The sequence below is a fragment of the Hirundo rustica genome, unplaced genomic scaffold (genome assembly GCF_015227805.2).
Source record: "Hirundo rustica isolate bHirRus1 unplaced genomic scaffold, bHirRus1.pri.v3 scaffold_312_arrow_ctg1, whole genome shotgun sequence".
NCBI classification, from domain to species: domain Eukaryota; kingdom Metazoa; phylum Chordata; class Aves; order Passeriformes; family Hirundinidae; genus Hirundo; species Hirundo rustica.
In genome coordinates this window covers 9,043-36,999 of record NW_026690359.1, presented here as the reverse complement: position 1 = coordinate 36,999, position 27,957 = coordinate 9,043, and the positions used below count along the sequence as shown (strand labels likewise).

At 56.7% G+C, this 27,957-nt stretch overlaps 1 protein-coding gene across 1 annotated transcript; it reads left to right on the top strand.

The window, feature by feature from the left end:
• On the top strand, nucleotides 1-27,892 carry LOC120747934 (SH3 and multiple ankyrin repeat domains protein 3-like). The gene is made up of 5 exons (XM_040053995.2): nucleotides 1-19; nucleotides 1,883-2,013; nucleotides 3,768-3,870; nucleotides 20,093-22,457; nucleotides 27,269-27,892. The coding sequence occupies exons 1-5, from the start codon at nucleotides 1-3 to the stop codon at nucleotides 27,327-27,329; spliced, it is 2,679 nt and encodes an 892-aa protein (XP_039909929.2). The 3' UTR covers nucleotides 27,330-27,892.
• The last annotated feature ends 65 nt before the right edge of the window (nucleotides 27,893-27,957 follow it).

Genomic DNA, 27,957 nt, shown 5'->3' with positions numbered 1-27,957 from the left:
ATGCGGAGAAGGAAAGGGGGTGAGTGACACGGAAATTCCCGGGATTCCGCCCCTTCCCGCCGGGAATCCGGCAGGATCCGAATTCGGGGTGGGATGGGGGGGGAAATCCCGGCACATCCCGAGGCTCGCTGCTCCCGCGGCGTCGCCGGGAACTCGGCCGGAATTCGGGAATTTTTTGGGAATTTGGGGATGGAGCTCCGGCCGCTCCAGTGGGAATTGGAATGCCGGGAATTGTGGAGCCGGCAGTCGGAATTGGCGCCTGGGATTCTGCCGGGCGCGGGCGGGGTGTTATCCCAAAAATCCGTTATCCCAGAAATCCGTCATCCCGAAATCCCCGACCCCGCCGTTCCCGGCTGTGATCCCTGCTCCTGGTTTTTCCCCGCGGGAATGTGCCGTGTGGGATCCTTGGGAATGACGGTGTCCAGCTTTATCCCAAATCGCCAGAGCCTCTCCTGGCAAATCCAGGGAGTTTATCCCGTTATTCCTGGCAGTTCCAAGGAGTTTATCCCGTTATTCCTGGCAGTTCCAGGGAGTTTATCCCGTTATTCCTGGCAAATCCAGGGAGTTTATCCCGTTATTCCTGGCAGTTCCAAGGAGTTTATCCCGTTATTCCTGGCAAATCCAGGGAGTTTATCCCGTTATTCCTGGCAAATCCAGGGAGTTTATCCCGTTATTCCTGGCAAATCCAAGGAGTTTATCCCGTTATTCCTGGCAGTTCCAAGGAGTTTATCCCGTTATTCCTGGCAGTTCCAAAGAGTTTATCCCGTTATTCCTGGCGTCTCATGGAATGGGATGAGCTTTAAGGCCGCTTCCCGCCCCTAAGAATTCCATGATTCCATGTCCCGCAATTCCATGGGCCAGCCTTGGAATTTCAGGAGAAATTCAGGAAAAGTTCAGGAGAAATTCAGGAGAAATTCGGGAAAAATTTGGGAAAAATTTGGGAGAAATTTGGGAGAAATTTGGGAGAAATTCAGGGGAAATTCAGGAAAAATGCAGGAGAAATTCGTGAGGAATTCAGGAGAAATTCAGGAGAAATTCAGGAAAATTCCAGGAGAAATCCAGGAAAAATTCAGGATAAATTCAGGAGAAATTCGGGAAAAATTCGGGAGAAAATTCAGGAAAAAATTTCAGGAGAAATTCAGGAGAATCCCAGGGCTACAATTCCCACCAGGGCGGGAATTTGGGATACGGATCCGGCTGGATCTGAGCAGCGCCGTCGGAGCCAACAGCCCCAGCTTCCCATTCCGGGTGGGAATTCCGTCGGCTCGGCTCAGCGGGGGATCCGTGGGAATGAATCCACGACCGCCTCCCGCCCTTTCCCATATCCCGAGGTTTCAGGATTCCGGCTGGAATTCCCAAGGGAATAATGGATCCTGGAGCAGGAATTCCCCATTCCCTGAGCTCGGACGCGGCCGTGGCGGCTGTGCCGATATTCCCGATATCCGTGGGCACCGGATCCGGCTCCGGACACGGAGAGTCGGGATCGTTCAGGGGAGTGGGAATATCCCGGTTTATCCCAAAAAAAACGCTGGATGTGCCGTGTGGATCCCACGGATCCCACCTCCACGTCCCAGCATTCCTTGGATCTCCCACCCTCCCGGCAACACTCGGCTCATCCCAAATCCCCCCCAAAAAAAATCCGGGAGACGAATCCGCCGCTTGGCCTCAGAGAATTCCATGAGAATTCCAATGGAATTCCATTTCCCAGAGAATTCCACGGAACGCGACCCGGGGGGGGTGGGACTGGACAGCATCCGCGGAATCCCGCGGGTGGACGGGCGATTCCTAAATCCATGGAAAACGGGGGCGGCGGGGAGGATGGGGGGGGAGCGTATCCCGGATTTCCCGTGCCGACGCGGGTGCGGTTTTCCTTGGATTCCAGAGAAGCTGGATGAGATCCTGGCGGCGGCGGCGGAGCCGGGGCTGAGGGCGGAGCTGCTGGAGGCGGATTCCAGAGCGGCCACGGTGAAACAGCGCCCGACGAGCCGCCGGATCACGCCGGCGGAGATCAGTGTGAGCCGCCGGAAAAACGGGAATTCCGCGGGAATGGGAATGGGGGAATGGGAATGGGGGGATAACGCCGGCGGAGATCAGTGTGAGCCGCCGGAAAAACGGGAATTCCGCGGGAATGGGGGCGTGGGAATGAGGGAATGGGATGGGGGGATCACGCCGGCGGAGATCAGTGTGAGCCGCCGGAAAACCGGGAATTCTGTGGGAATGGGGGAATGGGAATGAGGGAATGGGATGGGAGCATCACGCCGGCGAAGAACAGTGTGAGCCGCCGGAAAACCGGGAATTCCGCGGGAAAGGGGACATTGGGAATGGGGGAATGGGATGGGAGCATCACGCCGGCGGAGATCAGTGTGAGCCGCCGGAAAACTGGGAATTCCGCGGGAATGGGGGTGTGGGAATGGGGGGATGACGCTGGCGGAGATCAGTGTGAGCCACCGGAAAACTGGGAATTCCATGGGAATGGGGACATTGGGAATGGGAATGGGGGGATAACCCCCGCGGAGATCAGTGTGAGCCGCCAGAAAACCGGGAATTCCGTGGGAATGGGAATGGGGGATAACGCCTGCGGAGATCAGTGTGAGCCGCCGGAAAAACGGGAATTCCGCGGGAATGGGGGAATGAGAATGGGATAACGCCTGTGGAGATCAGTGTGAGCCGCCGGAAAACTGGGGATTCCATGGGAATGGGGACATTGGGAATGAGGGAATGGGATCGCCCCTGTGGAGATCAATGTGAGCAGCTGGAAAACTGGGAATTCCATGGGAATGGGGGGAATGGGAATGGGAGGACATGGAGTGGGATCAGAAGCCCTGAGGAGCGGAATTCCCAGGAATGGCAGGAGAGGGATGGGAGCACAGGGAAAGGGATGGGAAAGATCCGGAGGATCAACGTGAGCCAGGGGAAATCCCAGCAGGAATGGCGGCCGGGAATGAGGGAGAGGGAATGGAGGGAATGAGGAGCGGGATTCCCGGGAATGTTGAGTGGGATTCCCGGGAATGGAAGGAGAGGGAATGGTGGTGCTGGTTCACAAACGGGATTCTTGGGAATGAGGAGTGGAATTCCCGGGAATGTGAAGAGGGAATGGAGGGAATGAGGAGTGGGATTCCTGGGAATGTTGAGGGAGATTCCCAGGAATGTTGAGAGGGAATGGAGGGAATGAGGAGTGGGATTCCCAGGAATGAGGAGTGGGAATCCCGGGAATGAGGAGTGGGATTCCCAGGAATGTTGAGAGGGAATGGAGGGAATGAGGAGTGGGATTCCTGGGAATGAGGAGTGGGATTCCCAGGAATAAGGAGTGGAATTCCTGGGAATGTGGAGCCTGGGAGACCCCAATCCGCGGCGGGGGCTCAGCATTCCCGAGGATCCAGGCCTGGAAATCCGCACGGATTTCCCAGGGAAATCCAGAAGAGCAGCTCTGCAGATCCGGGCTGGAATTCTGCCGGAATCCGAGGGAAAGCTCGGAGGGAGGAGGAGGAGGAGGAGGCTCGGGATTTTTCCGGGAATGCTGCGGGTGGGAAGCGGCTCCGGGAAAAGCGGGACGGGAGCTCCCGGAATCGTCCTCACCAAATTCCCACCTGGAGCGGGCGGGGAGATGGGAACCGAGGGAATCATCCCAAAGTCGGGAATTCCGCCGGGTGGAGGCGAGGAAGGGTCCGGTCCCGGCGGGCAGAGCTCCCGTTTTCCCCCCGCCGTTGGAATGCCAGGTCCATCCGGAACTGGGGATGGATTTTCCCTGTTTTTTTTTCCCCTTCCAGTCCCTGTTTGAGCGGCAGGGAATGGCGCATTCCGGCGTCCTGGCGGGAACGGAGAAGCCCCACGTGTCCCTCCGGAAGGGAATTCCACGGACCAAGTCTGTAGGTGAGGAGAAAAAAAAAAAAAACAAAAAAACAACCCCCAAAAAAACCGGGAGAATCCCTCGGGAATGAGGAGGGGAGGGGCCCTGTGGGATGTGGAGCGGGCGGGAAAGGCTCCGCCCTTCCTGGGATTTTGGAGTATCCCATGGAATTCCGGCTTGGAGGGGATGCCCGGCCCTGCTCGGAGCGGAAGGTGGGGCTGGAGAACTTTGGGAGAGAATTCCAGGAATTCCCGGATCGGCTCCGCCACTCCCAGTGCTGTCGCTGGGCGTTCCCGGCGGGAATGGCGCCTTTGGAGCTGGGAATGCGGGAGCTGGGGCTTAGGAGGAGCGGGAACGAGGTCTGGAGGTGGCACCTGGATGTGGGGGATCCTGGAGATTATCCCGAAATATTTATGGAGTCTCCAAACCCAAACCGGGCTGTGGTGGATCCTGGAGCTTATCCCAAAATATTTATGGGATCTCCAAACCCAAACCGGGCTGTGGTGGATCCTGGAGCTTATCCCAAAATATTTATGGAGTCTCCAAACCTGAAATGGGCTGTGGCGGATCCTGGAGCTTATCCCGAAATATTTATGGAGTCTCCAATCCCAAAACTGTCTCTGGTGGATCCTGGAGCTTATCCCGAAATATTTATGGAGTCTCCAAACCCAAAACTGTCTCTGGTGGATCCTGGAGATTATCCCAAAATATTTATGGGATCTCCAAACCTGAAATGGGCTGTGGTGGATCCTGGAGATTATCCCGAAATATTTATGGGATCTCCAAACCCAAACCGGGCTGTGGTGGATCCTGGAGCTTATCCCAGAATATTTATGGGATCTCCAATCCCAAACCTGGTTGTGGCCTTTCCTTGATCCTAAAAAAGAAAGGACAATTTGGGGTTTTCAGGGATTGTGGTGATGCATCTGCTCCTCTGCCGGGAATTCCATGGGAAAGACGTTCCCAAGGCTCAGGAGGAGCTGGGATAAGGCGGGATCCTTCGCGTGGGATGTGAGGGATGGATCCATGTGCGGACGTGGAGAAATCCCATCCCAGCATCCCAAACCTGAGGGGAACCGGGAATTCTGTCCTGGTTTATCCCGTATTTTGGTCTTGGAAGTGGATCCTGCCCCCGTGCCCTTGGAATGAGGGGGATCCAGGAGATTCCAAAGGCGCGTGTCCCGAGTTTCTGGGGGAGAATGTTTGGGGAAGAAGCTTTGGAAAAGGAGCTGCTCCAGGGGAAAACCTGGAAAACTGGTTCAGAATGGGATCTGGAGGGGGAATGGCGGCGTTTTCCAGGATGGATCATCCACTGGGAATGCGTCCATGGAATTGTCTGGGAGAGCTGGGAATGTTCCCTTGGAGAAGGGAAGGGATCCAGGGAGAGCTTCCAGAACATTCCGGAGGCTCCGGGAGAGCTGCAGAGGGGCTGGGGACAGGGAATGGAGGGACAGGACACAGGGAATGGCTCCCAGTGCCAGAGGGCAGCGCTGGATGGGAGCTTGGGAATCAGGAATTGCTGCCTGGGCTGGGATTGCCAGAGCAGCTGTGGATCATCCCCTGGATCCCTGGAATGTCCAAGGAAGGACTGGAGCACTCTGGGATGGTGGGAGGTGTTCCTGGAGCGAGCTCTGAGCTCCCTTCCCACCCAAACCGCTTCAGGATTCTGGGACTGGGGACACTCAGAATCCATTCACAGGGATTTTCATGGAAAACGGGGAGAGTGAAGAGAGGGAGAAGGGAAGGGAAACCCTCGATGGTTTCCTCAGACTCCAAGTGAAGCCCCTCGGTCCATTGATTTCTTGGAGAGGAGATAGATCCAGGCTGGGAGAGCTGGGAATGTTCCTCTGGAGAGGAGAAGGCTCCAGGGAGAGCTTCCAGAACATTCCAGGGCCTGAGGGGGCTCCAGGAGAGGGGCTGGGGACAGGGAATGGAGGGACAGGACACAGGGAATGGCTCCCAGTGCCAGAGGGCAGCGCTGGATGGGAGCTTGGGAATCAGGAATTGCTGCCTGGGCTGGGATTGCCAGAGCAGCTGTGGATCATCCCCTGGATCCCTGGAATGTCCAAGAAAAGGATTGGAGCAGCCTGGGATGGCGGGAGGTGTCCAGGAGTTGGAAGCTTTGATGTTCTTCCAACCCCAGCCATTCCAGGATCGGGGAATTCCGGGATCCTTGCCCACGGAACGCCGGCAGTGCCGGGCAGGGGCTGCCAGGGCTCCGTGCAGGGAGAGGCCGGGAAAAGCGGGATCCGCCCCGGGAAAAGAGGGAACGGCCCCAGCCCGCGCCGGGGGAGGCTCCGCTCGGATATTCGGGATCGTTTTTCCGTGGAAAGGGCGGCCAGGCCTTGGCAGGAGGCAGGAGGAATCCAAGGAATTCCGCTCAGGGCGCCGCTGGGCATCGGGCACGGCTTGGACTCGGTGGTCTGGGAATTCTTTCCCATCATGGATAATCTGGGAATTCTGTGCTCGCGCCCCCGTGAGAATTCCCAGCACATCCCGGTTATCCAGGGAACGAGCCCCTGGGAAAAGAGGGAACGGCCCCAGCCCGGGCCAGGGGAGGTTTGGGTTGGAATTTTGGGATCATTTTTCCATGGAAAGGGGGATCAGGCCTCGGAACATCCGGAGTGGGATCCCCAAGGAACATCGAGCCCAGTTTGTCTCTGGAAAAATCCTTAAAAGTCCCTCCAAGCCCCAAATCCCGCCGGGAGTTTGGGAGTGGATCCCTGGGCTCGGGAAGATCCTGCTGGGTTTTTCGGGAATGTTTTCCCCATGGAATTGGGGATCGAACACCCCGGGGGGAGCTCGGGAACCCCAAATCCCGGCTGGAGCGGGGCCGTGTCCTGGTGACACTGAATTCCCGGCACATCCCGGTTATCCCAGCAATTCCCAGCCCTTTCAGCCCAAACCTCCCCTGGGAAAAAAAAAAAAAAAAAAAAAAAAACGGGATTAAAACCATTCCTGGAATTCCCATCCGGAGAGCTCAAATCCCTGCTCCGAGCAGGAATGGCCGCAGCTGCCGCGGCACATCCCGACAACAACAAAAAAATCCAGGGAAAAATCCCGTCCAGGGAACGCCAGATCCATCCCCACAGCGGGACCCAGCCCGAAAAAACCCCAGAGCGGCTCCTGGAGGAAACCGTTCCCGTGGAATTCCAGGAAAAACGAGGATGGAAAAGAGGCGGAGAGGGAGGAATCGGGTGGGAATGGGGTTGGAATTAGGAGTCCTTGAGCTGTCATTCCACTCGATTCCCGGAGAAAATTCCCTGCACGGGGGAGGAGGGAGATGGAAAAGCAGGAAAAGCTCGGATGGGGTTTTTGTTGGAATTTTTTTGGGGTTGTTTTTTTTTTCGGGAAGAAACGCTCCCTGGCGTTTTGCGTATTCCAATTTTCCGTGGCAGATTCCCAGGGAGAAAAGGATCAAAAATTTCCAGGGAGAAAAAAAATTCCTGGGATAACGGTGGTTAACCCCCGGCTTGCTGGGGAAAAAAAAAAAAAAAAAAAAATTGGGAGAAAAGATCCAAAAAAAAAAAAAAACCAGGAAAAATTCCCGGGATAAAAGTGGTTAAACACACCCCCGGCTGGAAAAAAAAAAAAAAAAAGCGGGATGGGAGGAACATTTGGAGGAAAATGGGAAGGAGTTGGAGAGGGAAGATAATTCCTGTCAGACTTCCAAGACTTCTGCCAGCGCCATCTGCTCCGGAGTTAAAAACCGCTCCGGAGGCTGCGGAGCTGCCGTGGCTCCCGGAGAGAATTCCAGTGGAATGGGAGGGATTTGTGACCCCCCTCAGGACCGTCGGGAATATCGGGAAGTGTCCTGGTGTTCCAAGTGGCATCCCGGGATGGAATCCTGGGATGGTTTGGGTGGGAGGGATCCTGGAGATTCCCTGATTCCGCCCCGTTCCGAGGGCAGGGATGCATCCCGTTATCCCAGGGTGCTCCAGCCTGGCCTTGGGCGCTTCCAGGGATCCAGGGGCAGCCACGGCTGCTCTGGGAATCCTGGGCCGATCCCGGGTGCCAGAGGATGGAGATCCCCATCCCTGGAGCCCAAAAATTGGAGATTCCCAACCCTGGGCTCCAAAGGATGGAGATTCCCATCCCTGGACACCAAAAATTGGAGATTCCCATCCCTGGGTTCCAGAAGATGGAGATTCCCATCCCTGGAGCCCAAAAATTGGAGATTCTCATCCCTGGACACACCAGGAGAGAGATTCCCATCCCTGGGCTCCAAAGGATGGGAATTCCCATCCCTGGATATCAAAATATGGGAATTCCCATCCCTGGGTTCCAGAGGATGGAGATCCCCATTCCTGGACACCAAAAAATTGGAGATTCCCACCCCTGGACACCAAAATATGGGAATTCCCGTCCCTGGATACCACAGGAGAGAAATTCCCATCCCTGGACACACCAGAACAGAGATTCCCATCCCTGGGCTCCAGAGGATGGGAATTCCCATTCCTGGACACGAAATTCCCATCCCTGGATCCCATAGGACAAATAATTCCATCCCTGGCCATAAAAGGGTGGATATTCCCATCCCTGGGTTCCAGAGGATGGGAATTCCCATTCCTGGACACCAATCATTGGAAATTCCCATCCCTGGATCCCATAGGACAAATAATTCCATCCCTGGCCATAAAAGGATGGATATTCCCATCCCTGGGCTCCAGAGGATGGGAATTCCCATTCCTGGACACACAAAAAAAAAGGAAATTCCCATCCCTGGGTACAAAACGTTGGAGATTCCGATCCCTCAGTTCCAGAAATTGGAGATTCCCATTCCTGGACTCCAAAGGATGGAGATTCCCAACCCTGAGCTCCAAAGGATGGAAATTCCCATCCCTGGGTACCACAGGATAATTAATCCCATCCCCGGGCTCCAGAGGATGGAAATTCCCATTCCTGGACACAAAAAAAATGGAAATTCCCATCCCTGGGTACCAAAAATTGGAGATTCCCGTCTCTGGGTTCCAGAGGATGGAGATTCCCAACCCTGAGCTCCAAAGGATGGAGATTCCCATCCCTGGATACCACAGGATAATTAATCCCATCCCCGGACTCCAGAGGATGGGAATTCCCATCCCTGGATACCAAAATATGGAAATTCCCATTCCTGGACAACAAAATTTGGAGATTCCCATCCCTGGGTTCCAAAGGGTGGAGATTCCCATTCCCGGACACCAAAAATTGGAAATTCCCGTCCCTGGATACCAAAAGTTGGAGATTTCGATCCCTCAGTTCCAGAAATTGGAGATTCCCATTCCTGGACACCAAAAAATGGGAATTTTGGGAATTTTGGATGGGAATTTCCCATCCCTGGGTACCAAAAAAATTGAAATTCCCATCCTTGGATTGCAGAGGATGGAGATCCACATCCCTGGGTACCAAAATATGGGAATTCCTGTCCCTGGATACCACAGGAGAGAAATTCCCATCCCTGGACACACCAGAACAGAGATTCCCATCCCTGGGTTCCAGAGGATGGGAATTCCCATTCCCGGACACCAAAAAAAATGGAAATTCCCATCCCTGGGTACCAAAAAAATTGAAATTCCCATCCCTGGGTTCCAGAGGATGGAGATTCCCATCCCTGGACTCCAGAGGATGGGAATTCCCATCCCTGGATACCAAAATATGGAAATTCCCATTCCTGGACACCAAAAATTGGAAATTCCCATCCCTGGGTACCAAAAGTTGGAGATTTCGATCCCTGGGTTCCAGAAATTAGAGATTCCCATTCCTGGACTCCAAAGGATGGAGATTCCCAACCCTGAGCTCCAAAGGATGGAAATTCCCATCCCTGGATACCACAGGATAATTAATCCCATCCCTGGGCTCCAGAGGATGGGAATTCCCATCCCTGGATACCAAAATATGGAAATTCCCATCCCTGGGCTCCAGAGGATGGGAATTCCCATCCCTGGATACCAAAATATGGAAATTCCCATCCCTGGGCTCCAGAGGATGGAGATTCCCATCCCTGAGCTCCAAAGGATGGAAATTCCCATTCCTGGACACCAAAAAATGGATATTCCCACCCCTGGATACTAAAAATTGGAAATTCCCATCCCTGGGCTCAAAAAAATTGGGAATTCCCATCCCCGGACACCAAAAAATTGGAGATTCCCATCCCTGGGAATCAGGATGCGGATTCCCTCCCCCTTCCCACTCCCAAATTTGCTCCAGGTGTGGGGTTTTTTTTGGGATTTGCTCCAGGTGTGGGGGTTTTTTTGGGATTTGCTCCCTCATCCCATCCTCGGGGAGCAGCGGGATCAGTATCCAACCCTAAGGAATGCTCGGGATGAGGATTTCCAGGGATTTTGGCTGTTATGGCAACGAGCCCCCGGGAGCTTTGCGTTTTCCTCGGAGATTAATTCCATGGAATGCCGGGAGCGGCTCCGGGGGTTGCCTGGCTACGCTGGGATCGTCATTCCCATTCCAGGGAAGTCGTTCCGGATGCTGGGAGTTGGTCCTTACTGGTGGCTCCCTCTGGATTCCGGCTCTTTATTCCCGAGCTCCGGAATCCGATCCCGGCGATGTCCCGGTGTTCCGTGGGCTCCGGGCGGCGTTTGAGGGGGGGCGGAGAGCCGGAATTCCAGGGAATTCCAGGGAAGACAGCGAAGGGAAGGGTTGATTTATTCGGGGCTGGAAATTCCTGGGAATGGGGAGGACGTTCGGGGCTTTTCCCGGAGGATATTCCCGCTTCTCCCACCCCTCCTGAGAGCCTGGAGCAGCTCCCGAAATTCCAGGTTCGCCGGGAAGTGGAAGGTTTGGACACCCTGTGCTTTCCTGGGACACAGGGAACGGGGATTGAGATCCGGCCCTGGAATTGTTGGGGTGGGAATCCTGGAATGGTTGGGGTGGGAATCATGGAATTGTTGGGGTGGGAATCATGGAATGGTTGGGGTCGGAATCCTGGAATTGTTGGGGTGGGAATCCTGGAATGGTTGGGGCGGGAATCCCGGAATGGTTGGGGGACCTTAATCCCATCCCATTCCCGCCCCTTCCATGGGCAGCGACGCATTCCACCATCCCAGATTTTCCCAGCCCGGCCTGGGACACTTCCCGGGATCCAGGAAGCTTCTCTGGGAATTCTGTCCCTTTTAGGGAATCTTTGAGGATCCTTCCCGGGATCTTTTCAGAGGACGAATTCCCTTGGGAATTCCAGCGCCTCCAGGCTCCAGGCTGCTGCAGGGGGGTGGAGCCCAATCCCAAAATTCCACGCCTGATCCCCAGCATTCCAGGCTGCTCCCAGGGGATCGCCCAGTGGCTTTTGTTCCCCCTCTGGAGATTCCCAGGCCGATCCCAGCATTCCATGAAAAGTAAATAAAAGCTCGGCTCCGGAGCGTCCGTGCTGGGAATAAACAGATCCTGCTTTTCCACGCTCCTTGAAATTCCCGGGAGGAATTTCCTCCTCTCCCGGTTCTGTAGGAATTCGGCCACGGCAGCCGGGATTGGGGGAAGGATTTGGGCAGGAGGAGACGACGGCGGCCCTGGAATTTGGGAAAAACCTTCCCTGAGCCCGGCAATCCCACTGGAATTCCAAAGGATCCGATGGGACTGGCTCCCCTGGATCTGGGGAAGGATCTGGTGGAAAATTTCTCCCTCAGGCCGGTGGAATTCTGGGATGGATTGGGAAGAGCATTCCCGGCAGGACAGGGAGTGCTGCATCAGGATCTGGGATTCTGGGATGGATTGGGAAGAGCATTCCCGGCAGGACAGGGAGTGCTGGATCAGGATTCTGGAATTCTGGGATGGATTGGGAAGAGCATTCCCGGCAGGACAGGGAGTGCTGGATCAGGATCTGGGATTCTGGGATGGATTGGGAAGAGCATTCCCGGCAGGACAGGGAGTGCTGCATCAGGATTCTGGGATTCTGGGATGGATTGGGAAGAGCATTCCCGGCAGGACAGGGAGTGCTGGATCAGGATCTGGAATTCTGGGATGGATTGGGAAGAGCATTCCCAGCAGGACAGGGAGTGCTGGATCAGGATCTGGGATTCTGAGATGGATTGGGAAGAGCATTCCCAGCAGGACAGGGAGTGCTGGATCAGGATTCTGGGATTCTGGGATTCTGGGATGGATTGGGAAGAGCATTCCCGGCAGGACAGGGAGTGCTGGATCAGGATTCTGGGATTCTGGGATTCTGGGATGGATTGGGAAGAGCATTCCCATCAGGACAGGGAGTGCTGGATCAGGATCTGGAATTCTGGGATTCTGGGATAGATTGGGAAGAGCGTTCCCGGCAGGACAGGGAGTGCTGGATCAGGATTCTGGGATTCTGGGATTCTGGGATGGATTGGGAAGAGTATTCCCATCAGGACAGGGAGTGCTGGATCAGGATCTGGAATTCTGGGATTCTGGGATGGATTGGGAAGAGCATTCCCGACAGGACAGGGAGTGCTGGATCAGGATCTGGAATTCTGGGATTCTGGGATGGATTGGGAAGAGCATTCCCAGCAGGACAGGGAGTGCTGGATCAGGATTCTGGGATGGATTGGGAAGAGCATTCCCGGCAGGACAGGGAGTGCTGGATCAGGATTCTGGGATTCTGGGATGGATTGGGAAGAGCATTCCTGGCAGGACAGGGAGTGCTGGATCAGGATTCTGGAATTGTGGGATTCAGGGATGGATTGGGAAGAGCATTCCCGGCAGGACAGGGAGTGCTGGATCAGGATTTAGGATTCTGGGATTCTGGGATGGATTGGGAAGAGCATTCCCAGTAGGACAGGGAGTGCTGGATCAGGATTCTGGAATTCTGGGATTCTGGGATGGATTGGGAAGAGCATTCCTGGCAGGACAGGGAGTGCTGGATCAGGATTCTGGGATTCTGGGATTCTGGGATGGATTGGGAAGAGCATTCCCATCAGGACAGGGAGTGCTGGATCAGGATCTGGAATTCTGGGATGGATTGGGAAGAGCATTCCCAGCAGGACAGGGAGTGCTGGATCAGGATTCTGGGATTCTGGGATTCTGGGATGGATTGGGAAGAGCATTCCCGGCAGGACAGGGAGTGCTGGATCAGGATTCTGGAATTCTGGGATTCTGGGATGGATTGGGAAGAGCATTCCCAGCAGGACAGGGAGTGCTGGATCAGGATCTGGAATTCTGGGATTCTGGGATGGATTGGGAAGAGCATTCCCGGCAGGACAGGGAGTGCTGGATCAGGATTCTGGGATTCTGGGATGGATTGGGAAGAGCATTCCCGGCAGGACAGGGAGTGCTGGATCAGGATCTGGAATTCTGGGATTCTGGGATGGATTGGGAAGAGCATTCCCGGCAGGACAGGGAGTGCTGGATCAGGATTCTGGGATGGATTGGGAAGAGCATTCCCATCAGGACAGGGAGTGCTGGATCAGGATTCTGGGATTCTGGGATGGATTGGGAAGAGCATTCCCAGCAGGACAGGGAGTGCTGGATCAGGATCTGGAATTCTGGGATTCTGGGATGGATTGGGAAGAGCATTCCTGACAGGACAGGGAGTGCTGGATCAGGATCTGGGATTCTGGGATGGATTGGGAAGAGCATTCCCAGCAGGACAGGGAGTGCTGGATCAGGATTCTGGGATTCTGGGATTCTGGGATGGATTGGGAAGAGCATTCCCAGCAGGACAGGGAGTACTGGATTAGGATTCTGGGATGGATTGGGAAGAGCATTCCCAGCAGGACAGGGAGTGCTGGATCAGGATTCTGGGATTCTGGGATGGATTGGGAAGAGCATTCCCAGCAGGACAGGGAGTGCTGGATCAGGATTCTGGGATGGATTGGGAAGAGCATTCCCGGCAGGACAGGGAGTGCTGGATCAGGATTCTGGGATTCTGGGATGGATTGGGAAGAGCATTCCCGGCAGGACAGGGAGTGCTGGATCAGGATTTAGGATTCTGGGATTCTGGGATGGATTGGGAAGAGCATTCCAATCAGGACAGGGAGTGCTGGATCAGGATTCTGGGATTCTGGGATGGATTGGGAAGAGCATTCCAATCAGGACAGGGAGTGCTGGATCAGGATTCTGGAATTGTGGGATTCTGGGATGGATTGGGAAGAGCATTCCCGGCAGGACAGGGAGTGCTGGATCAGGATCTGGGATTCTGGGATGGATTGGGAAGAGCATTCCCGGCAGGACAGGGAGTGCTGGATCAGGATCTGGAATTGTGGGATTCTGGGATGGATTGGGAAGAGCATTCCCGGCAGGACAGGGAGTGCTGGATCAGGATCTGGAATTGTGGGATTCTGGGATGGATTGGGAAGAGCATTCCCGGCAGGACAGGGAGTGCTGGATTAGGATTCTGGGATTCTGGGATGGATTGGGAAGAGCATTCCCGGCAGGACAGGGAGTGCTGGATCAGGATTCTGGGATTCTGGGATTCTGGGATTCTGGGATGGATTGGGAAGAGCATTCCCAGTAGGACAGGGAGTGCTGGATCAGGATCTGGAATTCTGGGATTCTGGGATGGATTGGGAAGAGCATTCCCATCAGGACAGGGAGTGCTGGATCAGGATTCTGGGATTCTGGGATTCTGGGATGGATTGGGAAGAGCATTCCCAGCAGGACAGGGAGTGCTGGATCAGGATCTGGAATTGTGGGATTCTGGGATGGATTGGGAAGAGCATTCCCGGCAGGACAGGGAGTGCTGGATCAGGATTTAGGATTCTGGGATTCTGGGATGGATTGGGAAAAGCATTCCCGGCAGGACAGGGGGTGCTGGATCGGGATCTGGAATTGTGGGATGGATTGGGAAGAGCATTCCCGGCAGGACAGGGAGTGCTGGATCAGGATCTGGAATTGTGGGATTCTAGGATGGATTGGGAAGAACATTCCCGGCAGGAATCCAGGTCTGGGATCCTCAGGACAAGAGGGACATGGAGCTGCTGGAGCAGATCCTGGAGGGATGGGAAGATGAGGAAGGGACACAGGACTTGGAATTCTTGGAGCAAGTCCAGAGGAGGAACCAGGATGATCCGAGGCTGGAAAAATTTGGGATAGTCCAGCCTGGAGAAGGGAAAAATCTGGGATGACCCAACTGTGACCTTCCAGGAGCTCCAGGAGAGCTGCAGCGGGATTTGGGATGAGGCCTGGAGGGACGGGACACAGGGAATGGCTCCCACTGGGAATGGGGAAGATCGGGGTGGGATCTTGGGAAGGAATTCCCAGAGAATCCTTGGAACGTCCAGGGAAAGGCTGGAGCAGCCTGGGATGCTGGGATTGGAATGGGATGGGACTGAAGGTCCCTTCCCACCCAAACCATTCCGGGATTCTGGGATCCGGGAGGGCTCAGGATCCATCCCGAGGGATTTGGATGGGAAAAGGGAAGGGAGACCCTTCCTGGAGCGCCGAGATTCCCGGTGAAGCCCCCGGATCCCGAAATTCCTTCGGGATGGCTCCAACCTGGGAATGGAGGGAATTCCCTGGGAATGGGGAGATTGGGGTGGGATTTGGGAAGAAATTCCCAGCTGGGCTGGAATTCCCGGAGAATCCCTGGATCCCTGGGAGTGTCCAAGGAAAGCTTGGAGCAGCCTGGGATCATGGAATTGTCCCTGCCCTTGGAATGGGATTGGGATTGGGATTTGAGGCCCCTTCCCGCCCAAACCATTCCACGGTTTTTCCATGGGAGGAGCTCCTGGACTGTGGAGGCTGTGGGATCTCCTTCCCTTGGAGACATTCCCGATCCAGCCGGACACATTCCCGAAGTCGTCTCCAACGGTTCCTGCCCGGCTCCGTGGTGGCTCCGAGCTCCCTTTTCCAGGGAATCCTGCCCAGATCCAGGGGGAGGTTCCAGGATCTGGGGGCGGAGCCACTCGGCCGCACCGCCCCCCCGGGAAGGGCTGGAAAACCGAGGGATGATTCCGGAATGATCCCGCGGCTGCTGCTGCCGCAGGCCTGGAATGCTGGGTGGGAAGGAACGTGGAATTCCTGGGGGTGTGGTTTCCCGTCATATTCCCTGAAGGCGGAGATTCCTTGGATGTGGTTTTCCATGGCGTCCCTATTGCCTTTGGCAGTTCCTGGGATGTGGGGTTTTTCCCATGGTTTTTCCCTGCGTTTTGCAATTCCCTGGATTTGGTTTCCCACGGTTTTCCCTACGTCTGGCAATTCCTGGGATTTGGTTTTCCGTGGTATTCCCTGAACGTGGCAATTCCTGGGATGTGATTTGCCGTAGTTTTCCCTACATTTGGAAATTCCTTGGATTTGGTTTTCTGTAGTATTCCCTGAAACGTGGCAATTCCCAGGATGTGATTGTCCATGGTGTTCCCTGCATTTGGCAATTCCCGGGATGTGGCTTTCCATCACATTCCCTGAATATCGGAATTCCTTTGATATGATTTTCCATAGCATTCCCTGAACATGGCAATTCCTTGGATGTGGTTTTCCATAGTTTTCCCTACATTTGGAAATTCCTTGGATTTGGTTTTCCATGGCATTCCTTACATTTGCAAATTCCTTGGATGTGATTTTTCCATGGTATTCCCTGCATTTGGAAATTCCTTGGATTTGGTTTTCCATAGTATTCCCTGAACGTGGTAATTCCTGGGATTTGGTTTTCCATGGCATTCCCTACCTTTGGCAATTCCTGGGATGTGATTTTTCCAAGGTATTCCCTGCATTTGGAAATTCCTTGGATTTGGTTTTCCTTACTATTCCCTGAACGTGGCAATTCCTGGGATGTGATTTTTCCATGGTATTCCCTGCGTTTGGCAGTTCCTCGGATGTGGTTTTCCATAGTTTTCCCTACATTTGGAAATTCCTTGCATTTGGTTTTCCACGGCGTACCCTGAACGTGGCAGCTCCTCGGATTTGGTTTCCCATCGTTTTCCCTACTTTTGGCAATTCCTTGGATTTGGTTTCCCCGTGGTTTCCCCCACATTTGGCAATTCCTTGGATTTGCTTTTCCATGGTGTCCCCTCCTCATTCAGGGAAAAACGGAGGAGCGCCGGATCCAAGGACTGGATCCAAGGACTGGGATCTCCCAATGTCGCCCCTGATCCGGCGGCCACGCCCAGGACATTCCAGAGGGAAGATTCCCTCTTTCCCACTGGATTTCCTGCCCCACCTCAGCCGGACACCACATTCCCAGGACGAGGAGCTCTCCTATTCCATGTCCTGGAACATTCCGGGCCCCGGGATGGAGCTGGGAGCTTCCCAAATTATCCCCGTGTCACCTCCCGGCCATTCCCAGAAATCCCCAGAAAGCCAGGACCGTGGGGGAGCTTTTTTTTGGGAATCTTCCCGCTGCTCCCGGAACATTCCAGGGCTCCACCTAGCGCAGGATCCCAGATTCCCAAAGGGAATAAAAAGGGCGAGGATGGGATCATCCTCCCGAATTTCTCCCCGTGCCGGCCTCGGCTCCGGGAATTCCAAAAAAAAAAAAAACCTTGGAAAAGGCACAAATTCCATGGCTCCCTTTGAACCTGTTCCGTGCTGCCGGTTCTTTATTCCCACTGAACATCCCCGATTCCCAAAAATAGCCCAGTTTCCAGCACGACCGGCAGCACGGGGATGGAATTTCGGTGCCAAATTCCTCCCTTTTGTCCCCATTGGATTCCGCCTCGGGTGGAATCGCTGACGGATTCCGGGCGGAGCCGCCGGAGCCTTTCGGTGCCGCCGGGAAGAGCGTTTCTCCATAAAGGAAAAGCTCCGGAGGCCAAAAAAAAAAAAAAAAAAAAAAATTTAAAAATAAAAGCTCAAATCCTCTCCGGAGCGGTTGGAAAAGCTTGGGAAGAGCGGAGCGAGGATTGGGAAGGAGGAATTTTCCCAAAGGAAGGGTGAGCGCGGCGGATCCGGGCTCGGGAAACGAGGCTGGAGCCGGGATTGGAGGGAGGGAATTCTGGCGTGAATGGGATTTTCGGGATCGCGGAACGGCTCGGGTCGGGAGAGCCCCATCCCGATCCGCCCCCGACCTTTTCCTGCTTTTCCATCCGAATCCTCGCAGTATTCCCTGGGAAAAAAAAAAAAAGCAGGGATTCCTGCTAGACCCTTTCCGGGCTCCGTCTGGCGCTGGGGAACAGATGTCACCCCTCGGGAAAGCGGGAAGCGCGACGGGAGCGCCGGGATGTCTGGCGCTTCCGTCGCCGGAGCCGCTCGGGAAAGGGCTGGGAACGACTCCCCCGGGGCGGGGGGGGGAGACGATCCCATGGGAATGCGGCTGTGGGGAGGCTTCTCCTGGAATCTCATGGAAGGGGATTGGGTTGGGAAGCTCATCCCATTCCCGGCCTTTTCCGTGGGACACCTCCCGCCTATCCCAGGGCGCTCCCAGGGATCCAGGGGCGCAGCCGCGGCGGCTCTGGGAATTCTGCCTGCTTCCTCCGGTCTCGGAGCTTCCGCTGGGAATTGCTCCCAGCCTTTTCGGAAGGGGAAAAGTCTTGGGAACAAAACGGGCTGGGAGGAGCAAGCCCAGCCACTTCCCAGTTTGTCCAGCTCTGGGAATTCTCTGGGAATATCCTCGTCGGTGCTCTCCTTGTTCTCCAGGTGGAGATGAGAAGCTCATCCCTGATTCCATTGTTTCCCTTGTTTTCCAGGTGGAGACCAAAAACTCCTCCCTGGCTTTGCTCTTTTCCTCGTTTTCCAGGTGGAGACAGCAAACTCATCCCTGACTTCAGTTCTCCTTGTTTTCCAGGGAAAAGAGAAGAAACTCGCTCTTTTCCTTGTTTTCTGGAGGGAGACAAGGAACTCATCCCTGACTTTGCTCTTTTCCTCGTTTTCCATGTGGAGATGCGAAACTTCTCCCTGATTCCGTTGTTTTCCTTGTTTTCCACATGGAGACAAAGAACTCATCCCTAACTTTATTCCTCCTTGTTTTCCAGGGAAAGAGCAGAAACTCCTCCCTGACTTTGCTCTTTTCCTCGTTTTCCATGTGGAGATACAAAATTTCTCCCTGATTCCGTTGTTTTCCTTGTTTTCCACATGGAGACAAAGAACTCATCCCTGACTTTATCCCTCCTTGTTTTCCAGGGAAAGATGAGAAACTCCTCCCTGACTTTGCTCTTTTCCTCGTTTTCCATGTGGAGATGCAAAACTTCTCCCTGACTCCGCTTCCCTCCTTGTTTTCCAGCCGGAAGCTCATCCGTTTTTCCCTTGTTTTCCAGGTGGAGACAAAGATCTCATCCCTGACTTTATTCCTCCTTATTTTCCAGGGAAAGAGCAGAAACTGCTCCCTGACTCTGCTCTTTTCCTCGTTTTCCAGAGGGAGACCAAGAACTCATCCCTGACTTTATCCCTCCTTGTTTGCCAGGGAAAGATGAGAAACTCCTCCCTGACTCTGCTCTTTTCCTCGTTTTCCATGTGGAGATGTGAAACTTCTCCCTGATTCCGTTGTTTTCCTTGTTTTCCACGTGGAGACAAAGAACTCATCCCTGACTTTATCCCTCCTTGTTTTCCAGGGAAAGATGAGAAACTCCTCCCTGACTCTGCTCTTTTCCTCGTTTTCCAGGGAAAGAGGAGAAACTTCTCCCTGACTCCGCTCCCCTCCTGGTTTTCCAGCCGGAAGCTCATCCCTGACTGCCCCGTTTTCCCTTGTTTTCCAGGGAAAGAGCAGAAACTCCTCCCCGACTTTGCTCTTTTCCTCGTTTTCCATGTGGAGACCCAAAACTCATCCCTGACTTTATTCCTCCTTGTTTTCCAGGGAAAGAGCAGAAACTCCTCCCCGACTCTGCTCTTTTCCTTGTTTTCCAGGGAAGACAAAGAACTCATCCCTGACTTTATTCCTCCTTATTTTCCAGGGAAAGAGCAGAAACTCCTCCCCGACTTTGCTCTTTTCCTCGTTTTCCATGTGGAGATGTGAAACTTCTCCCTGATTCCGTTGTTTTCCTTGTTTTCCACGTGGAGACAAAGAACTCATCCCTGACTTTATCCCTCCTTGTTTTCCAGGGAAAGATAAGAAACTCCTCCCTGACTCTGCTCTTTTCCTCATTTTCCAGGGAAAGAGGAGAAACTTCTCCCTGACTCCGCTTCCCTCCTTGTTTTCCAGCTGGAAGCTGGCCCGTGACTGCCCCGTTTTCCCTTGTTTTCCAGGGAAAGACCAGAAACTCCTCCCCGACTCTGCTCTTTTCCTCGTTTTCCATGTGGAGACCCGAAACTCATCCCTGACTTTATCCCTCCTTATTTTCCAGGGAAAGAGCAGAAACTCCTCCCCGACTCTGCTCTTTTCCTCGTTTTCCAGGGAAAGAGGAGAAACCTCTCCCTGACTCCCCTTGTTTTCCTCGCCCCCTGACCTCCCCGTTTTTGGGGGTTTTTTTCCCCCCTTGTTTTTCCCAGGGGAAGACGAGAAGCTGGCCGCCTCCTTGCTGGACGGGAAGTTCCCGCGGAGCACCTCCATGACGGACACGGTCCGGGAAGGCCACGGGATCCCCCCACCCCCTCAGACCGCCCCTCCGCCGCCCCCTTCCCCTTATTACTTCGACACCGGCCCCCCTCCGTCCTTCTCTCCTCCGCCGCCTCCGGGCCGGGCTTACGACACCATCCGCTCCAGCTTCAAGCCGGGCTTGGAAGCCAAACTCCACGGGCTGCCGCAGGTGCTGAGCGCGGCCGAGATGTACGACCAGGCGCGGGCGGGCTCGGCGCCTTACCCGGAGCGGCAGAAGAGGGCCCGCTCCATGATCATCCTGCAGGATTCCTCCCACCTCCCCGTGGAGCCCACCGAGATCCCGCGTCCCGGCCCGGCGGCGACGCCGCCGGAGAAGCTGAAGAGGAAAGGCCGGGTCATCGACAACCCTTACGCCAACATGGGCCAGTTCAACGTCAGCCTCTTCGCGCCCGCCAAGCCGCAGAGGAAGAAGAGCCCGCTGGTCAAGCAGCTCCAGGTGGAGGACGCCCAGGAGCGGGCGGCCTTGGCCATCACCGGCGGCTACTCCTCCCGGGAGCCGTCCCCCACGCGCCGGAGCCACCGCCTGGAATACCAGCACCACGCCGCCGGCATCGCTCAGGTGGAAGCCGCCGGCCTCCCCTTCGCCACCGCCATCGCCGCCGGCGTCATGAAGGACCGGGACCGGCGGCTGGACGAGAGGAGGAAATCCACGGTGTTCCTGTCGGTGGGAGCCATCGAGGGGCCGGCGCCGGGCGGAGGCGGCGGCGGAGGCGGCGGCGAGATGCCGTCGCTGCAGCAGTCGCGCTCCATCGACGAGCGGCTCCTGGGCAGCCGGGACGTCCTCCTGCCGTCGCCCGTGTCGGCTTTGAAGCCATTGATCGGCAGCTCCTCCTCCACCTTCATCCACCCCCTGACGGGAAAGCCCCTGGATCCCAACTCGCCCCTGGCGCTGGCGCTGGCCGCAAGGGAACGGGCGCTGTCCACTCAAGTCCCATCCCGGTCGCCCACCCCGATCCACAGCCCCGACTCGGACAGAGCCGCGCCGCTCTTTGTGGACATCCAAACCAAAGAACCGGACAGGGGGGACTTGGAGAGCTTGGTGTCCTCCCCCGCCTACTCCCCGGGAGGGAAGGCGGCGATGGCGGCCGACGCCGGCGCTCTGACCCCCACCAAGAGCCCCTGGGCGACTCCGGCCGCGCTGCGGAAGGAGCCCGAGGTGCGAGCGGAGCCGCCGGGCAAGGAGGAGAAGAAGCCCGAGGACAAGAAGTCCATGATCATCAGCATCGTGGACACGTCGCAGCAGAAGACGGCCGGCCTCATCATGGTCCACGCCACCAGTAACGGCCAAGACGAGATGGGCCTGGAGATCAAAGAGGAGAGCGCGGCCGCGCCCGAGGTCTGCGCCGAGCCGGCCGAGCCCCCCGAGGCCGAGCCCCAGCCGGGCCCCGCGGGGAAGCCGCCGGCCAGCCCGGCCTCGGAGAAGGCGCTGGGCCAGGGCAGCTCGGAGGAGGAGGTGGAGCCCTACACGGTGACCCTCCCGCCCGCCCAGCTGTCCTCCAGCGACGAGGAGACCCGCGAGGAGCTGGCCAAGATCGGGCTGGTGCCGCCCCCGGATGAGTTCGCCAACGGGGTGCTGGTGACGGCCCCCGGCACCCCCGTCGGCCACCTGGCCGCGCCCGGCGCGCCGTCCCTGCCACCATCGGCATCGGCGGCGGCAGTAGCACCTTCTCCCCCCGGCGCGACACCCTCAGGGAAGCCCTCGGAAGCCCCCGCGGCCCCGGAGTCGGCGGCGGACTCGGGAGTGGAAGAGGTGGACACCAGGAGCTCCAGCGACCACCACCTGGAGACCACGAGCACCATCTCCACGGTCTCCAGCATGTCCACGCTGTCCTCGGAGAGCGGCGAGCCCACCGACACCTACACGTCCTTCGCCGACGGCCAAACTTTTCTACTCGAGAAGCCACCAGTGCCTCCAAAGCCCAAACTCAAGTCCCAGCTCAGCAAGGGGCCGGTTACTTTCAGGGACCCACTTTTGAAGCAGTCTTCGGACAGCGAGCTCATCTCCCAGCACCACGCGGCCACGCTGGCGGCCACCAGCGCGGCCCGGCCACGCTACCTCTTTCAGAGAAGGTCCAAGCTATGGGGGGACCCCATGGAGAGCAGGCCCGGCCACGGGGCCGAAGAGGACAAACCGACTGTGATCAGCGAGCTGAGCTCCCGCCTCCAGCAGCTCAACAAGGACACGCGCTCCTTGGGCGAGGAACCGGCCGGCTCCGCCCTGGATCCCGGCAAGAAGTCGCCGGTGGTGGCCGCACGGTAAGAGCCGGGGCGCGGCCGGGCTCGGGGACGGTGACGACGACGCCCCCGGGGTGTGGCTTCGAGGGGACGTCTCGGGGCCGCGGGAGATCGGCGGAGGGGCCGGGGAGTGGGTGGGAGCTGTGGGGAGGGGTCCCGGCGCCCCGGGGTGGGGGGGTCGTGGTGGCTCCCGACGCTCCGTTGTCCCCGAAGCTCCGTGTTCTTCCTTCCCTGCGCGGCGGGGCTGTGGTGGCAGTGGCGGTGCTGAGGTGACAATGGCGGCGCTGAGGTGACAATGGCGGTGTGGTGACAGTGGCGGTGCTGAGGTGACAATGGCGGTGCAGAGGTGACAATGGCAGTGTGGTGACAGTGGCGGTGCTGAGGTGACAATGGCGGTGCAGAGGTGACAATGGCAGTGTGGTGACAATGCCGTGGTGACAATGGCAGTGCAGAGGTGACAATGGCAGTGCTGAAGTGACAGTGGCGGTGCTGAGGTGACAATGGCGGTGTGGTGACAGTGGCGGCGCTGAGGTGACAATGGCGGTGCTGAGGTGACAATGGCGGTGCAGAGGTGACAATGGCAGTGTGGTGACAATGCCGTGGTGACAATGGCAGTGCAGCGGTGGCAATGGCAGTGCTGAAGTGACAGTGGCGGTGCAGAGGTGACAATGGCGGTGTGGTGACAATGGCAGTGCAGCGGTGGCAATGGCAGTGCTGAAGTGACAGTGGCGGTGCAGAGGTGACAATGGCGGTGTGGTGACAATGCCGTGGTGACAGTGGCGGTGCTGAGGTGACAATGGCGGTGTGGTGACAATGGCAGTGCAGAGGTGACAATGGTGGTGCTGAGGTGACAATGGCAGTGCAGAGGTTACAATGGCGGTGTGGTGACAATGCCGTGGTGACAGTGGCGGTGTGGTGACAATGGCAGTGCAGAGGTGACAATGGCAGTGCTGAAGTGACAGTGGCGGTGCTGAGGTGACAATGGCGGTGTGGTGACAATGCCGTGGTGACAATGGCAGTGCTATGGTGACAATGGCAGTGTAGAGGTGACAATGGCATTGTTGTGGTGATGATACTGTGGTGACAATGGCGGTGTCGTGGTGACGATGGCAGTGTGGTGATGACAATGGCGGTGCTGAAGTGACAATGGCGGTGCCATGGTGACAGTGGGGGTGCCATAGTGACAGTGGCATTGTTGCGGTGACAATCCAGTGGTGACAATGGCGGTGCTGAGGTGACAATGGCAGTGTTGTGATGATACTGTGGTGACAATGGCGGTGCCGTAGTGACAGTGGCGGTGTTGTGTTGATGATGCCCTGGTGACAATGGCAGTGCAGAGGTGACAATGGCGGTGCTGTAGTGACAATGGCAGTGCTGTGGTGACAATGGCAGTGCCATGGTGACAATGACAGTGCTGTGGTGACAATGGGGATGTGGTGACAATGACGATGTGGTGACAATGGGGATGCTGAGGTGACAGTGGTGAGGCCGCAGTGACAATGACGATGTGACAATGGCAGTGCTGTGGTGACAATGACGATGTGGTGACAATGACGATGTGGTGACAATGGGGATGCTGAGGTGACAGTGGTGAGGCCGCAGTGACAATGACGATGTGACAATGACAGTGCTGTGGTGACAATGATGATGCCGTGGTGACGATGACAATGCTGAGGTGACAATGACGATGCCGTGGTGACAGTGATGCCGTGGTGACAGCGACAAGGCCGTAGTGACAATGACGATGCCATGGTGACAACGATGGTGCCATGGTGACCATGAAAACGTTGCGGTGACGATGCTGTGGTGACAATGACGATGTGGTGACAGTGACGATGTGGTGACAGTGACGATGTGGTGACAGTGATGATGTGGTGACAATGACGGTGCCATGGTGACAATGACAATGCCGTGGTGACAATGTGGTGACAATGGGGGTGCCATGGCGATGATGCCATTGTCACTGTGGTGACAGTGACGATGTGGTGACAATGACAAAGCTGTGGTGACAATGTCGATGGTGTGGTGACAACGTGGTGACAATGGGGACGCCGGGGCGATGACGCCATTGTCACTGTGGTGACAGTGACAATGTGGTGACAGTGACGATGTGGTGACAGTGATGATGTGACAATGACAAAGCTGTGGTGACAATGTCGATGATGTGGTGACAACGTGGTGACAATGGGGACGCCAGGGCGATGATGCCATTGTCACTGTGGTGACAGTGATGTTGTGGTGACAGTGACGGTGCCATGGTGACAATGACGATGATGTGGTGACAATGTGGCGACAATGGGGCTGCCGTGGTGACGATGCTGTGGTGACAGTGAGGACGTGGTGACAATGACGGTGCCATGGTGACAATGACGGTGCCATGGTGACAATGACGATGATGTGGTGACAACGTGGTGACAATGGGGCTGCTGTGGTGACAATGACGATGTGGTGACAGTGATGCTGTGGTGACAATGACAGTTCCATGGTGACAATGACGGTGCCATGGTGACAATGACAGTGCCATGGTGACAATGACAGTGTCGTGGTGACAACGTGGTGACAATGGGGCTGCCGTGGTGACAATGACGATGTGGTGACAGTGATGCTGTGGTGACAATGACGGTTCCATGGTGACAATGACAGTGCCGTGGTGACAATGACAATGCCGCGGTGACAGTGATGATGCCGTGGTGACAATGACAATGCCGCGGTGACAATGTCGAGTCCTGGGTCACCCCCTCCGCGTTCACTCCTGGCCAAGCGCCAAGGATGGGGTTTTCCGGGAATTTCTGAGGATCTCCAGGTGTTGTCCCACTCAGGAGGTGACAAAGGTGGCCCGTGCCACCCCCCCGGACAGGACGTGGTGGCACCAACCCCCACCCTGCTTCTGCCTCACCCACCCGACCCCAGAACGATCCCAAACCTTCCAAACCGGAGCCCGAATCCTGGGAATGTTCAATCCCAGCCGGAAGCGACCCAAAATTCCCAGTCCTGTCCTGCCCACGGAGCCGCCACGAGCCGGTGTCACCCGATGTCACCCGGCGCCACCCGTGGGTGCCAGGGCTCCGCGAGGCGCCGGGAAGCTCCGGATCAGGGGACAGCCCTTCTTCCCGCGGGAAAAGCTTTTCCAACCGAACCATCCCGGCCGCCTGCGCTGGCCTATCCCAGCGGATCCGAACTGGGAACGCTGGGAGCGGATCCGGGGGCCGTGTCCCTGCCCCAGGGTGTCACCCGAGGTGTCCCCACCCTCGTCCCGAGCCGAGGGCGTTCGCGGATCCTCTGGAATCGCGGCCGGGGATTCGGGAATTCCGGGCTTTTACCAGGATCCCATCCCTGGTTTGGGGGTTCCCTGCTCCCGGTGACGTCGGAACGTCCTTTTCCATGTCCCCATCCCTTCCATCCGTGCCCATCCCATCTCCCGGTTTTCTCCCGGAGCAGTTTCGCCCTCGGAGGTGAAATTTTGCGGATCACCCCTTCTCCATCCTCTTTTCCCTGCAATTCCCAGGGCTCTGTCCCCATCCCGTCCTCGCTCCCGGCCGGAATCCGGCCCTTCCAGCCATCCCGCATTCCCGGTTTTTTTCCTCCCTTTTGGGGAAAGTCACGGCCTTTCATCTCCCGAGTTTTGGGATGTCAGAGGCTTGAAGTGGAATTTTTAACGATGGCGGCCGCTCTCCCGCAGTGTCCGAGTTCTCCTGGGGTTTTTTTAAATGGAATTGCCGTGAATTCAGGGAATCATGGGAGCGGGGTTAGGTAAGAGGGGGTGACCCAGTTCGGGACGCATTTTCCAGGCTCTGGAATTTTCCAGAGGAGGGAGTTGTCACCTGAATGTCCCTCAAGAGGGATCCACAGGTGGCCTGGAACCCCACAGGGAGGTGACCTGGAATTCTGCAGGGATGGGGACACCGAGGTGACCTGGAGTTCCCGATGGGGACATCGAGGTCTCCCGGAGACTCACGGGGATGGGACCCTGGAATTCCGCTGGGATGGGGACAGGGAGGTGGCCTGGAGTCCCCAGAATGACACCGAGAGGTCTTGGAATTCCACGAGGAACAGGGACACTGAGGTGGCCTGGAATCCCACAGGGGTGGGGACGCTGAGGTGGCCTGGAATCTCCAAAGGTGACAATGAGGGGTCTTGGAATTCCACGAGGAACAGGGACACTGAGGTGTCCCGGAGTCCCCAGAGGGGACAACGAGGCGTCCTGGAATCTGGGAACGGGGACAGGGAAGTGTCCTGGAGTCCCCAGAGAGGACAACGAGGCATCCTGGAATCTGGGAACGGGGATAGGGAAGTGTCCTGGAGTCCCCAGAGAGGACAACGAGGCGTCCTGGAATCTGGGAACGGGGACAGGGAAGTGTCCTGGAGTCCCCAGAGAGGACAACGAGATGTCCTGGAATCTGGGAATGGAGACCCTGGGGTGGCCTGGGGTCCCCAGAGAGGACGCCAAGGGTTCTTGGAATTCCAGAAAGGAGCAGGGACACTGAGGTGTCCCGGAGTCCCCAGAGGGGAGACCGAGGTGTCCTGGAATCTGGGAAATGGGAACGCTGGGGTGGCCGCAGGGACGGGGAACGCCGATGTTCCCGCGGCCGATCCCTCCCAGCGGCTCCGGATCCATGGGATTGGCGGAGCAGCTGCCGTTGGGGAACCGCCGCGGAATTCATCCGGAATTCCCAGCGATCCCGTGCCAGCTCAGGGAATTCCCTGCTCCAGAACGATCCCGGGCGCCTTTCCCTGCCCCATCCCTGTGGGAATCCTCCCCGGGAATCCCCGATCCGTGGCTTTTTTTTTTCCCCCCCCCCCGAGCTCTAACTCCGGCTCTGTCTCCTCCCAAGCCGGGCGTCCACGGAAGGACCTTTGAGCCGAGGGGCTGGGAAAGATCCCGAGGAATTCTGACAGTGGGAACGTCAGGTGACAGTTCAGGACACTGGCGGTGACGATCCCGGGATGAGGGACCGGGGACACCCCGGGAGCAAGGGGACAACTTCCCTTCATCCGTGGCGGCCCTCGGTGGCCGCGTCCGAGAGCGGCTTCCTCGCGCTTAACCCCGAAACCCTGGAATCGCTGAGGTTGGAAAATTCCCCCCCGTCGAGTCCAACCATTCCCAGCGCTGCGTCCCCGAGCTTTCCATCCCGCCGGGAATGGGGGTCCCACCCCTTCCCTGGGCATTCCCTGCTTCGTCAGCTTTCCGGGAAGGAATTTTTTATTTTTTATTTTTCCCCCTCAAAATCCCGACTTCGCCTCGAGGCGACTCCCTTTTGTTCCCTGGGGAGCGGAGCCAGCCCCCCCCGCCTTGCCCCGGCTGGAATTCCTGTTCCGGGATTCCTGGAGCGCGGTGGGAAGGGGATCCTGGAGAACCCCGGGGTCCTGGGAAGACCCCCTCGCTGAGGCTCGGGATGTGCCCGGGAGCGTTCCGCGTGTGACGTCCGCGTCCCCAATAAAGCTGGCGGTGACCCTGAGAGGTGTGCGTGTGTCATTGGCGGGGGACACCAACATTCCCGGGATTTCCGGAGCCACATCCCGC

Excerpts from the sequence above, each read along its gene's own strand:
- LOC120747934 (XM_040053995.2), top strand. Across the intron at positions 3,871-20,092 it reads TCCACGGACCAAGTCTGTAG|GGGAAGACGAGAAGCTGGCC; the intron begins GTGAGGAGAAAA and ends TGTTTTTCCCAG. Across the intron at positions 22,458-27,268 it reads TCGCCGGTGGTGGCCGCACG|CCGGGCGTCCACGGAAGGAC; the intron begins GTAAGAGCCGGG and ends TCTCCTCCCAAG.